At 44.3% G+C, this 12626-nt stretch overlaps 1 protein-coding gene across 1 annotated transcript; it reads left to right on the plus strand.

Annotated features, from left to right (window-relative positions):
• The first annotated feature begins 1681 nt into the window (after positions 1-1681).
• Positions 1682-12377, plus strand: LOC133372679 (arylacetamide deacetylase-like 4). Its single transcript, XM_061601605.1, has 4 exons — positions 1682-2041; positions 4984-5200; positions 7606-7669; positions 10489-12377. Exons 1-4 carry the CDS (start codon positions 1886-1888, stop codon positions 11261-11263), a joined length of 1212 nt encoding a protein of 403 aa, XP_061457589.1. The 5' UTR covers positions 1682-1885; the 3' UTR covers positions 11264-12377.
• The last annotated feature ends 249 nt before the right edge of the window (positions 12378-12626 follow it).

The raw sequence follows: 12626 nt of genomic DNA on the forward strand, positions 1-12626 counted from the left end.
TAAAATATCTTTTAAAAAAGGTTAAAAACATTATTAAAAAACATATTAACAAGCAATTCTAACACAGACGCAGACTGGGATAGGTCTCAAATTAAAAGGCTTGTTGAAAGAGGAAAGTCTCCAAAAGGCGCAGAAAAGATAACAGAGATGCCGACTGCCTAATATTCAAAGGGAGAGAATTCCACAGGGTAGGTGCCGCCACACTAAAGGTCTGTTTCCTATATTGTGCAGAACGAACCTCCTGATAAGATGGTATCTGCAGGAGGCCCTCACCTGCAGAGCGCAGTGATCGACTGGGTATATAAGGGGTAAGACGGTCTTTCAGGTATCCTGGTCCCCAGCTGTACACCAAAAGTTGAACCTTGAACTTGGCCTGGTAGCAAATGGGCAGCCAGTGCAATTCTCTCAGCAGCGGGGTGACATGTTGGCGATACCCTGACCCAGTGAGCAGTCTCGCCATTGCATTTTGCACCAGCTGCAGCTTCTGGACCAACCTCAAGGGCAGCCCCATATAGAGCACATTACAGTAATTCAGCCTGGAGGTTACCTTATATCCCAGCGCAATCACAGACATTATTTGGAAGAAGGCTGTTACTTGTCCCTGTCTCAAGCCTGCCTCGTCTGATAGAGATTGGCTTAATAAACACTCGTCTGTCCTCAGTAGATATCATATACCGGTCCAGACTGATTGTTTCTATGGCTGTAAACCGCCTTGAGTGCAGTGATATAGAAAGATGGTATACAAATTAAAAATGGAATGAAATGGGGGAAAATGAACTGCATTGCAAAATTTGAATAAGTGTGAATTTCAAAGGATGGCTGTAGTTTTGGAAAGTGCAAACTTGATAGATTCAACTTGAAATTTGAACTGAACCTAATTGACCTGAAGGACGACCAGCTGTTAGGTCTGGCCACAGCCCTGCTGACATGAGCCGACTTGAGGACTACCCACATTATATCTGGGCCCAAATCGATGGAGGAGGGGCTAATGGAAAAAAAGAGAAAATTCAGCAGGCTGTCTTGTAGCTCTGGAAAAGAAAATAGGTTCCAAATCACCTAGGTCATTTGGTGTCAAACTACAGGCTGAAATGCAGTTTGAAAGCTATCTGCAAGCATCTTCCATACATCTTCCATGCCACCCTGGGCTCCTGCTGGGAGTAAGGGGAGGATGCAAATCAACTAATAAATAAATAAAATAAATAATCTAATATATTATTTATTTATTTGAGATGGCATTGCATAAGTCATTCCTGGGGCAATAGGGCATGAATAGGTGTGACAGACCTTGACTGCAATTTTATTTATTTGGGATTGCATTGCATTAGTCATACCTAGAGCAATAGGTCACGAATAGGTGCAACAGATGTGAATTGCAATTGCAAAGGTGTGGATTGAAACATGGATGTGAATTGCAAGTACAAAGGCACGGATTGCAATATGGATGTGGATTGCAGTGTGGGGTTTTGCAATAAATAAATTGTAACTAACAATATCATTCCCAGCCTTTAGTTGAGAGCAAATTCCCTCCGCCCTCTTTTAGGAGGCAACTGTGCAAGGTTTCCTTCCCCCAAGGGTGTGAGGGCTTCATCACATGCCCTCTTTGGACCAGTAGACTTGGGGAGCAAGCCTCCTATTATAAAGAAGGCCTCTCCCCTGAGCACTTCCTCTGCGCCTCTTTCAGAGAAACCTGCCTGTACAGATGATAGCTGCCGTCACTTGCTTCATCTGATTGGCACAAGCTCTTCCTTGTTATATTTTAATAAATATAACTTTAAAGAAGTGCCAAAAGTTTGCATTGTCATTCTGGGTGTGGGGCAATCCACTTAATGTCATCTGCTAAGAGAGTATTCAGTCCCGTCAGAGATTCTTTGGGAAGAAATTGGACATGTGCCTTGCGCTGCTGACATTGATGTCTTGTCTCTTCCTCTGTCTGGTGGTGCTCATTTATAAAGATGTCCGACGAACAGATCTCCCTTCAGGTGTCTGTGGACCTGCCAAGCTCTTCTTCGTTTCCATTAATGTACATGCAGTATTTCGTGTGGTAAGTGGATTGGTCTTTGGGCCTGGAGTTCTATCTTTTAATGGCCTCCTTCAGCCGTGGGGCTGGGCACTGGGGCCAGCTGGGAAATGTCCAAACAGACAACAGAAGATTAAACTAAGAATTCATAGAGAGGAATTTCGCATTTAAGATTGGATGGGGGGGGGAAGTAATCAGAAAAGGAAAAAAAAGGACCTCAATGTTACAGCTTCTGCCACCATCCTCTGGGATTCACAACTATTTTAGGAGGTGCAATTCACACACACCCATCCTAATAATAAGAAAAGCACACTGTTTGGAGAATGCATATGTTTTAAAACTAGGAATGAGGGAGAAATTCAATTTGATTCACGTTTAAAGCCAGGTCTATCAAATTTACACTTTAAAAAAGAGAGCAGCGGCATCACTAGCGGGAGTGGGGGGGTGCGGACTTCCGGCATGTGCCCTTCCAGGTGCATGGACGGGGGTGGCTGGTCTTGCACACGCACACACACTCACCACACGCTCCAGGCTATTGGCGTGGGGCAACGGCATGGGGCGGGGGGGCTCTGGGTGTCACCCCCCTCAGGGTGTCACCCGGGTGCAGTCCGCACCCTCCGCACCCCGGTAGTGATGCCCCTGAAAGAGAGAGAATTGAAATGCAGACATCTTTGGAAATTTGTGCTTATCTGAATTTTACAGTGCAGTTCTTGAAACAACCAATGCATATATTAGGGGTACGTGTGCATGAAAATAAATACAGTGAAAATAACATAATGGGTTGTATTTGGAGAAAATGCTTGAAAAACATGTGCACTAATCAAAACTGCACACAGACACAAAATGTGTTTATTGGGAGAAATTCACGTTAAAATGCAAAAGAATTTCCATTAGGATTTTAAAAAATCACAACTCAAATTGCTGCAGAAGCAGAGAGAACTGAACTCTCCCTGGGCTCCTGCTGGGAGGAAGGGTGGGATATAAATCAAATAAATAAATAAATAAATAAATAAATAAACTTAAAATTGGAACAAAAATGAGTGAGAGCCAAAACTGACAGATCTATCTACCCCTTGTTATAACAAAAGCTTTTTGCCAAAAGTCATTTCAAGGTATCCTTCCCCTATCTGTGGACAGAGAAACGGTGGCGGTGGTGGGGATTTCACCAAATTTCTCCAAGGGACGAAAAATCCTCCAGTGGTTTCTCAGGTGGGGGCTCACCACTAGCTGTGGTAGTAGCACAATGCTCCTCCCGATCTAAAGTAGCCTTCATCAACAATGTCCCCTCCAGGTTTTTTGTACTGCAACCTCTATCAGCTCCAACCAGCAGGTTTGTGCTGGCTGGGGTGTTGGGGCTTGTTGTCCAAAATATCTAGAGGGTGCCTGGTTCATAAAAGTGGCCCTAAAATCATGTGTTTCTTTTGCTATCACCGCTTTGAAAGCAAACATATAGTGGCCTGCATTAGTGTAGTGACAAATTCAGAAGTGCAGGATCCCTTCATAATAGTCACTCCATGCCCACTTGCCCACTTTCCAACATCCCCCTATTATCTTGCGAGTCCACACTCCACTACAAATGATGTCCCTAAGAACCAATGAAAGGGGAGGCTGTGTGTTAGCTGCTGAGAAGAGTCTTCTCAGTGGCTGACTCATCTCATACAATCAGCATCTCATACAATCAGCTTGAAAGGACAAGGACTTTTTCAATGGCTGACATGCCCCCTTTTCATGCTGATTTGCTCACATATAGGGACCTGGCTGGGACCCTGCTCCCAATAAAGTCCCAGGTCTATGACCCCCCCACGACCCTGGACGACTACACCCCTGGTGGCCTGGCAGCCATTTTGCATCTTCCAAAAAACCCTAGCCTTAGAGTCATTCTGGAGCATTGCGATTGGAGGAATGATGGGCAATATTCTGAGAAAATTTGGCAAAATAAGTCTTCCTCTTTTTCTTAGGAGGAGATAGAAACATGTTCTGAGAATGTTTGGCTCATATTTAATTAAATCTTGGTGGGAAGATATTTGGATTCAGCAGTTTTTGTGGATTTAACAATACAATTGAATCACCACATACACATGGGGGCCTCTAAATAATGTTAAAATTATGTCAGTGTTGATGGAATAATACAATGCACTCATAGAGATGTTCCCATGCAGCAGTGATACAAGGAGCCTCCTCATAATGTGGCTGTGAATTCATTTTTAAATTGAATGGAAAACAAAGCAAATCCACACCATACATTCCATTCATTTTTTTTATGAGAGCAAATGGGAAATTGAAATAAATGAGTTCTGAATCAAAATTCATTCTGTTTTCATTCACTTATATTTGGGTGAAAAATGGAAACAGTCTTGAAAAGCCCATCCAGATCACAGTAAATGTACAGAGAGAGAGAGAGAGAGAGAGAGAGAGAGAGAGAGAGAGAGCACTTACAAATGGCAGTGATAAGACACTACAAGCAATTAATACATTGAAAAAACTAAAATAAAACTGGTGTCTGCAAAACATGTTCCCTGATTGTTTGGCCCATTTCTGCAAAACATGCTCCCTGATTGTCTGGTCTGGGAGGATGGGGCCTTGTGTACCTTCAGCTACAAAGGCTGCTCCTTCTGTTCAGGATGTCCATTAGGGTGGGGGTATTTTTTTAGTGGTTGTCACTGGCAAGATTTAATTCTGGAGATGCATTTTTTTGTTGCTGTTAATCTGGGACACGTGCTTGCATTTTTGTTGTCAGATCTCATTATGAATAATGAGTGTTCTGTTATTGAAAGGCGGCATATAATAGTCTTTTCCAACTTCACCACAAAGCAGTTACTGTGGGTAACATATTTCCATCTCTCCACTCAAGCTGCATCAGGGCAGGGTTATCTTTTTGAATTTTTGGCTTCAAGAGCAAAAATGTCTGACTGGTGAGGTATATCCATGTGATACAGTGTTATTCCATGTTTCTTGCTCAAAAACAGGCACTTCTTCTGGAAAAACTTGGCATTTGCCATAAAAGTAAAATCTTTCGAGTTGCATTTAATGGGATCCCACCAATGAAGGACTCAAGGCTAATAATCAAGGACCTGGTTTTTGATGAAGTGCCGGTGAGGTTGTACTGCCCCAAAACATCAACCCCTGAGAACAGGAGAGGGATGATCTATCTTCATGGAGGGGTTGCAATATTTGGAAGCATTCGTAAGTTCTTTGCAAGGAGCCTAAAATTTTTCAAAATAGGGTCTCACAAGAATTTGACAAAGTGCTTAAATATTAAAATTCCTGGTACATGTTTATATATTATTATTGCATTTGCATCTCACAGTTCCTCCATGGAGCTCAAGGTGGCAAACATTGTTCTCTCACTCTGCATTTCATCGTCACAACTACCCTTTGGATAGGTTAGGCTTGGAAATAGTGACTGAGCCAAGGTCATCCAGTGGCTGAACGGAGATTTGAACACTCACCTTCCAGGCTCTAATCCGACACTCTAACCACTACACCATACTTGCTGTTTCCTGGTGAGCCCTCAAAATGAAAAATATGATTTGCGCTTCCTTCACATGACAGCCAGTGTGGTGTAGTGGTTAAGGTGTTGGACTATGACCTGGGAGACCAAGGTTCGAATCCCTACATAGCCATGAAGCTCACTGGGTGACCTTGGGCCAGTCACTGCCTCTCAGCATCATGAAAACCCTATTCATAGAGTCGCCATAAGTCAGAATCGACTTGAAGGCAGTACATTTACATTTACATTTCCTTCACAGGCAGGTTAGGTCCCACTGCAGGATGGGACTGAATGAAGAGATGAGGAATAAAGACACAAAGTATGGGATTGAACTTTATTAATGACAACTGGAGAACTCATGAACTGCATAGGGGAAAGGAGGCCACGTGTGGGAAATGTTCAGGACCTCTCTGAGCCTACACTACAGGGAGGAAAGCTAGCCTTAATTCCCCCTCTTTCCTCCTGCCAAACCCTTTCAGGTGAGAATGGGTCTTCCTGACTTAGCTCCCCTCCACAAATCCAAGCGAGTAACACAAGTTAACCTCAAAAGCGGCACATATACATGCCCATACCACAGCCTTGTGTGCAGGTCTCTGGACTCATTCTTCACCTGAAAAGTGCATCAGGGTACTCACCATTTGGGCCCACTTCATCCCTTTACTGAGCACACTTGCCAAGAGATCAAAATCAATCAACCTAATTAAGCAGCTCTCAACAATACAGTATGTAGTAAGCAAAAAACAAAACAAAGCAACATCAAAAAACAACAACCTTGCATGTCAATCACAGGAATGGACCAAAAATTCCCAACTACAATGACCAGCTAAGCTCAGGAGGTTCGGGTGGGTTCAAAGGAAAGGAGGAGGAGGAAGCAGGCAGAAAGGACATATTACAGTTACAAGATGGGCGATACTTGGCTCAGCAATACTATATACGAGAAGGATCTTGGGATTGTTGTTGATCACAAGCTGAATATGAGCCAACAGCGTGCTGTGGCTGCAAAAAAGGCAAATGCTATTTTAAGCTGCATCAACAGAAGTATAGTTTCCAAATCACATGTAATATTGGTTCCCCTCTATTCAGCACTGGTTAGGCCTCATCTTGAGTACTACGTCCAGTTCTGGACACCATACTTTAAGAAGGATGCAGACAAACTGGAACGGGTTCAGAGAAAGGCAACAAGGATGATCAAGGGACTGGAAACAAAGCCCTATGAGGAGAGACTGATAGAACTAGGCATGCTTAGTTTGGAGAAGGGAAGACTGAGGGGAGAGATGATAGCGCTCCTCAAGTACTTGAAAGGTTGCCACACAAAGGAGGGCCGGGATATCTTCTCGATAGTCTCAGAATGCATTCAGACATGGAATAATGGGCTCAGATTACAGGAAGCCAGATTTCAACTGAACATCAGGAAAACCTCCATAACTGTTAGAGCGGTACGACAATGGAACCAATGACTTGGGGAGGTGGTGGGCTCTCCAACCCTGGAGGCCTTCAAGAAGCAGCTGAACAGCCATCTGTTGGATATGCTTTAATTTAGATTCCTGCACTGAGCTGGGGTTGGACTTGATGGCCTTATAGGCCCCTTCCAACTCTATGGTTCTATGATTCTATGATCTCTTCCACTTGCTCCTGGTGTGTGCCTGTGTAATACGCCAGAAATGGCTTCTTGCCAGTCTTCCAGCCCCCTCTGCAATTGCGCTCCTGCCTGGAGCCAGATGGGGGAGCCATGCCCTGTCAATAGAAAATGAAGCTGAGCCAATGGCAAGCATCAGTCAACAAATGATCCTGAAAATGCCAGGGAATCCTGCTTCTTCAGATCCCCAGAATGTCTGAAAATGCCATCAGAAATGGTGAGAGGTAACTGAAAGGGGACCTGAAAATGTGGGCTGAGGTTTAGTTCTGTTCTGCTTTGCACTTGCTTATACCATTTTATCTACGTTAGTGATTAACAGACTAGCAAATTCACCGTCATATAAGCTTCTACTGTCCATTTACATCATGGTTTCTGTGGGAATGACCAGGGAGTTTTGCCATTGAACCAACCAACCAGCCAGCCAGCCAACCAACCAACCAATGTCCTTGTTTTTTTCCCCAGGGGGATATGAAAGGGTGTGTCGCTACATTGCCCGAGAAAGTAATTCAGTAGTTGTGAGTGTTGGGTAAGTGGTTTCAGTCTCATTGTATGGGGGGGAGGAATGTATTGTTTCCCCCTTGCAATAAGGTAGTGTCCCACGCTACTGACCACCACCTTGCCTCCAATCTTGCCTCTCTCTGCTCAAGAAAATATTCTCTTCCCTAGAGAAACCGAAAGAGGCAGCCAGAAGAAGGAGGCATGATCAGCCAAAGACAGCACCAAGATGAAAAGCAATTGATTTATGTTGTTATTTACTTTATATCCCTCCCTTCCTCCCTATTTAAATGCACACTGCTTCACTGGGTGGGTGGGATATTGCAAGGCAGAAGAGGCCAGCCTTTAACACACACTAGGGATGGAAAGATCTGTCAGTTTCAGTTCTCTCATTTTTTCATTTTTTCCAATCTTACATTAAGTTCTACACATTTGTACAGCAACTTGTGGCTTTCTCTTTTTTTTAAAAAAAAAAATCCACATGAAAATTATTCAGCATTTTAGAGGGGTCTCCTAATAAACTCATTATTGTATGCAGTTTTGACTAATGTACACATTTTTGCAAGCAGTTTCTCCTAACATTTTCTGTATTATATTCAGTAATATATCCATTTTTATCCACATTTCCCCCGGACATATGGATTTTTGTAAACATTGGAGAAACACTTGGCTGGAGAACTACATTGCAAAATTTGGATGAGTGTGAATATCATAGGATGTTTTGGTTCTCATATTACTTTGGAAAGCACAAATCTGATTCATTTATAAATGCAAACTGAATTGAATTTCTCCCCCATGCATGACACACGTAGCTCAAAAGTATGCCAACAAAGTATGATGATGTTTTATTTATCGAATCGGTACACAATAAGATCATTCTCATCCATGATTTGATCGTGGATGAGGGTGCCGCTTTGGTGTGCATTACTGAGACCTGGGTGTGTGAGCTGGGAGGAGTTCATCTGACCCAGCTTTGCCCACCTGGATATTCAGTGCAACACCAGCACAGGTTGCGGGGATGGGGGGGAGGGGTTGCTGTGGCCTACAGAACGTCCATCTCTGTCACCAGGAAACCACTCTGTCTTGGAGCTGGCTGTGAGGGCCTGGACCTTGTGTCAGGCTGAGGAGACAGTAAACTAGGGATGCTGCTGGTGTACCATCCACCCTGCTGTCCAGCAGCTTCTCTGACAGAGCTGGCTGTATCAGCTGTGGTACTGGAGGAGCTCAGAACGATAGTCCTGGGTGATTTCAGTGCCCATGCTGAGGCTGCCTCTAGTGTTCCAGCTCAGGACTTCATGGCCTCCATGACGACCATGGGGCTGTCTCAAGTTGTCACTGGCCAGACGCATATGGCAGGGCACACCCTTGTCTTGGTTTTTGCTCCAGATTGAGGAAGGGGTATTCTGGAGATGGGGGGGGTAGATGTCACTCCATTGTCATGGTCAGACCATTTCCTGGTGAAGTTTGGACTTATGGCTCCAATCCTTCCCTGCAGGGGTGGTGGACGAATTAAGATGGTCTGGCCTTGGAGACTAATGGAATCCACTGGATTCCTGAATGTGTCGGTGGATACCACTCCACTGGACGGCTACTTGAGGATGTGATGGTGGCAGAGAACACCGCCCTCACTGCCACACAGTAGGTACAGTTATAATGTTTTACTCATGCCCGATCAGCCTCACAGCACGTCTTTTGCCACTTGCACTCTAGCCGTCATCCAGTCTGTTTCATTGCCCTTAGCTCACTGGTGTACCAGGGTGCAAACCAGGCTCCACAACACTGAGGGCACTCAGGGGCAATAAAATAATAAACTGAATCTGAATCCTAGCAAGATGGAAGCACTGTGGGTTGGTGGTTCCCAAGTTCAGATAATTGTTCAGTTGTCTGTTTTGGATGGGGTTGTACTCCCTCTGACAGACAGGTTCATAATCTGGGGGTGCTCCTGGATCCATCTTTGTTGCTAGAGGCTCAGGTGACCTCAGTAGCTAGAAGTGCCTTTTACCAGCTTCAGGTGGTAAGACAGCTGCGGCCGCTTCTGGACTGGGATAACCTGACCACTGTTGTCCCTATACTGGTAACCTCCAGGCTCAATTACTTTAATCCGCTCTATGTGGGACTGCCCTTGAGGTTGGTCTGGAAGCTGCAGCTGGTGCAAAATGCGGTGGTGTGACTGCTCACTGGGGCAGGTATTGCCTACATGTCACCCCTCTGCTGAAAGAATTGCACTGGCTGCCCAGTAGCTACCAGGCTAAGTTCAAATTTCTGGTGCTGGTGTTCAAAGTTCTGTATAGCTTGGGACCAGGATACATGAAAGATTGCCTTAAATACCCAGAAGATCTGCAGGTGAGGGCCTTCTGCAGGTACCATCTCATCAGGAGGTCTGTTCCACACAACATAGGAAGTGGACCTTTAGTGTTGTGGCACCTCCCCTTTGGAATTCCTTCTCCTTAAATATTAGACAGGCGGCATCTCTGTTATCTTTTCGGTGCCTACTGAAGACCTTCCTCTTCCAACAAGCTTTTTACATAAAGACCTTATTGCAGTCTGCATCTGTGTTGGAATTGCTTTTTAAGATGTTTTTCAAGTTTTTTTTTTAAAAGATGGTTTTAAAGCTTTTTGTTTTAATATATTTTAAAGTCTGTGTTTATTATGTTTTAGAGTGTTTTTAGTGTTTTTGTTTGCCGCCCAGGGCTCCTACTGGGAAGAAGGGCCAGAAACAAACAAGACAGAAAAATCAACAATGGTGGTAAATAGGAACGGATGGTTTTTTTAAAAAAAAAATGAAAGGGCTTGGGTAAGTAGGATGGAATGCAGAAAGACAAATGCAGACAATATCTCGCTTTGCTTTAGATTCCGTTTAGCTCCTGAGCATCTGTACCCAGTCCCGGTACTCGACTGCTGCACTGCTGCAATACACTTTTTGAAGAATGCAAAGGATTATGGAGTGGACCCCAACCACATTGCCATTGGTGGGGACAGTAGCGGAGGAACATTTGCTGCTGTTGTTTGTCAAGAGCTGGTGACCAGAGTGGACCTTCCAAGAATGCAAGCACAGATCATGGTCTACCCCTTCCTGCAAGCAGTGGACTTCAGTTTGCCTTCCCATCAGCAAAACCATTCAGTTCCCATGTTGTTCAAGAAATGGGCCATCAGACTTGGTTTTGAATATGTCACTGGGAAGATTAGCAATATAGATGAATTTATGAGAAATGCCCATGTCCCTGAAGATATGAGGATGAAGTACCGGAAATGGATTAGTGCTGATAACATTCCAGAAGAATTTAAAGTTAGGGGCTATGTCCCAGAAGTGCCTGCTCCATTTTCAGAACATCTTTATGAAACTTGCCAACCAGTCTTTGAGCCAAGGTTCTCCCCACTCCTAGCAGAATATACTGTTATCGAACAGCTCCCCGAGACATTCATTTTGACCTGTGAGTATGATGTCATGCGGGATGATGGGCTGTTATACAAGAAGCGGCTGGAGGACAATGGCGTCCCAGTGACATGGCATCATGTTCAGGATGGGTTCCATGGAATGATTTCCTTCATTGATTATGGACCGCTTGAATTTCAAAACTCCCGAACAAGCTTGCAACATTTAACCCATTTCTTAGAAAGTTTGTAGAAATAAGCAATCCATTTTCCTTCTAGTCTTCCACTTCTCTGGAATTAAGCCACCCCTCCGTCCTCCAGATGGGTGTCTGAGTTTTCCAGGCCCCATTGGTGGAGAAAGTCTCATGAGACTTCCTCCCAGGGCGAGGGGAGAAACACCTGGCCTTGCGTGGCCAACCAGAACTGGGCAGACACTTGCCTTAAATAAGGATGCACCATCCAATACTTTCTTTTTCTTCCGTAAACTCCCACCCACCTGCCCTGTGGAGTAATATGTGCCTTGGTAGGTGCCTTTTTGAGGGCTGAGTGGGATTTTTGTTGTTGTTGTCCCTGATTGGCTTTGGGGACTCCTTTTCCCTCCTACACCATACTGCTTGGGTTTCCAGAGCTTTATACCAAGTCAGACTATTGGGCTCTCTAGCTCAGTATTGTCTACACTAACCGGCAGTGGCTGTCTAGGGTTGCATGTGGAGGATGTCCCCTGCCCGACCTGCAAATGCTTGACCACTGAGCTGTGGTCCTTCCCGTTAAGTGTAATGTAACATTCCAGTCCTCATCAGTTCTAAATGAAGCACTGCTGAATTAGGAACAAAAGAAGGTGTCTTACATCAAGTCAGATAATTGGTCCATCTTGATCAGTGTTACCTACACTGACTGGCAGTGGTTCTTCGGGGTTTCAGGCAGGGTTCTCTCCAGCCCTACCTGGAGATGTCAAGGATTGATCCTAGGAACCTTCTGCATGCAAAGCAGATGTTCTACCACCAAGCTACATCCCTTCCCAAACCTGGTTGCTTATTTGGCGGACTGGAGTTTTGATTGGCTCTGTATTCTTGTCGAAACGCTGGCTGTTGGTGTGGATTGGGATGGGTTCAGCAAAATATGCCCATTGCAATTTGTCTCACTTTCTCATTTTCCCCCTCTTAGCTTGTCCAAATTTTCACATCAGTTTGCGTTTTTTTTTTAAAAAAGACAAAAGTTCCCGTGAAAATTCATCAGCATGTATGGATTTCTCTTCATATACACATTTTCATGCATTTCCCCCTAATATACATATATTGCAATGCAATTTTCCTAATATAATGCATTATTGTATGTTGGTTTCACTAATACATGCATTTATAGGCACACTTTGCCCTGTCATATGCATTTCTATAACGGCACTGCAAAATTCAGAGAGGTGTGAATTTTGTAGGATGGCTGTATTTTGGTCTGCATATTGTTTTGGAAAGTATGAATTAGGTAAAGGCAAACTGAACTGAATTTTTCCTCCATCCTTAGGGGCATCTCACCAACCACCTCACATTGCCACCTGGCTGGAGGGGATTAGTTTGGTCTGATGCCCCTTGGGACCTGAAGGACCCACCCTGCTGTACTGT

Source organism: Rhineura floridana, chromosome 18 (genome assembly GCF_030035675.1).
Source record: "Rhineura floridana isolate rRhiFlo1 chromosome 18, rRhiFlo1.hap2, whole genome shotgun sequence".
Classification (NCBI taxonomy): domain Eukaryota; kingdom Metazoa; phylum Chordata; class Lepidosauria; order Squamata; family Rhineuridae; genus Rhineura; species Rhineura floridana.

What these genes read in the sequence shown, in the direction of transcription:
- LOC133372679 (XM_061601605.1), top strand. Translation starts at nt 1,886, where the DNA reads ATGTGCCTTGCGCTGCTGACATTGATGTCTTGTCTCTTCCTCTGTCTG. An exon ending in TGCAATATTTGGAAGCATTC is followed by an intron (nt 5,201 to 7,605) that starts GTAAGTTCTTTG and finishes TTTTTTCCCCAG; the next exon opens with GGGGATATGAAAGGGTGTGT. An exon ending in TCAGTAGTTGTGAGTGTTGG is followed by an intron (nt 7,670 to 10,488) that starts GTAAGTGGTTTC and finishes GCTTTGCTTTAG; the next exon opens with ATTCCGTTTAGCTCCTGAGC.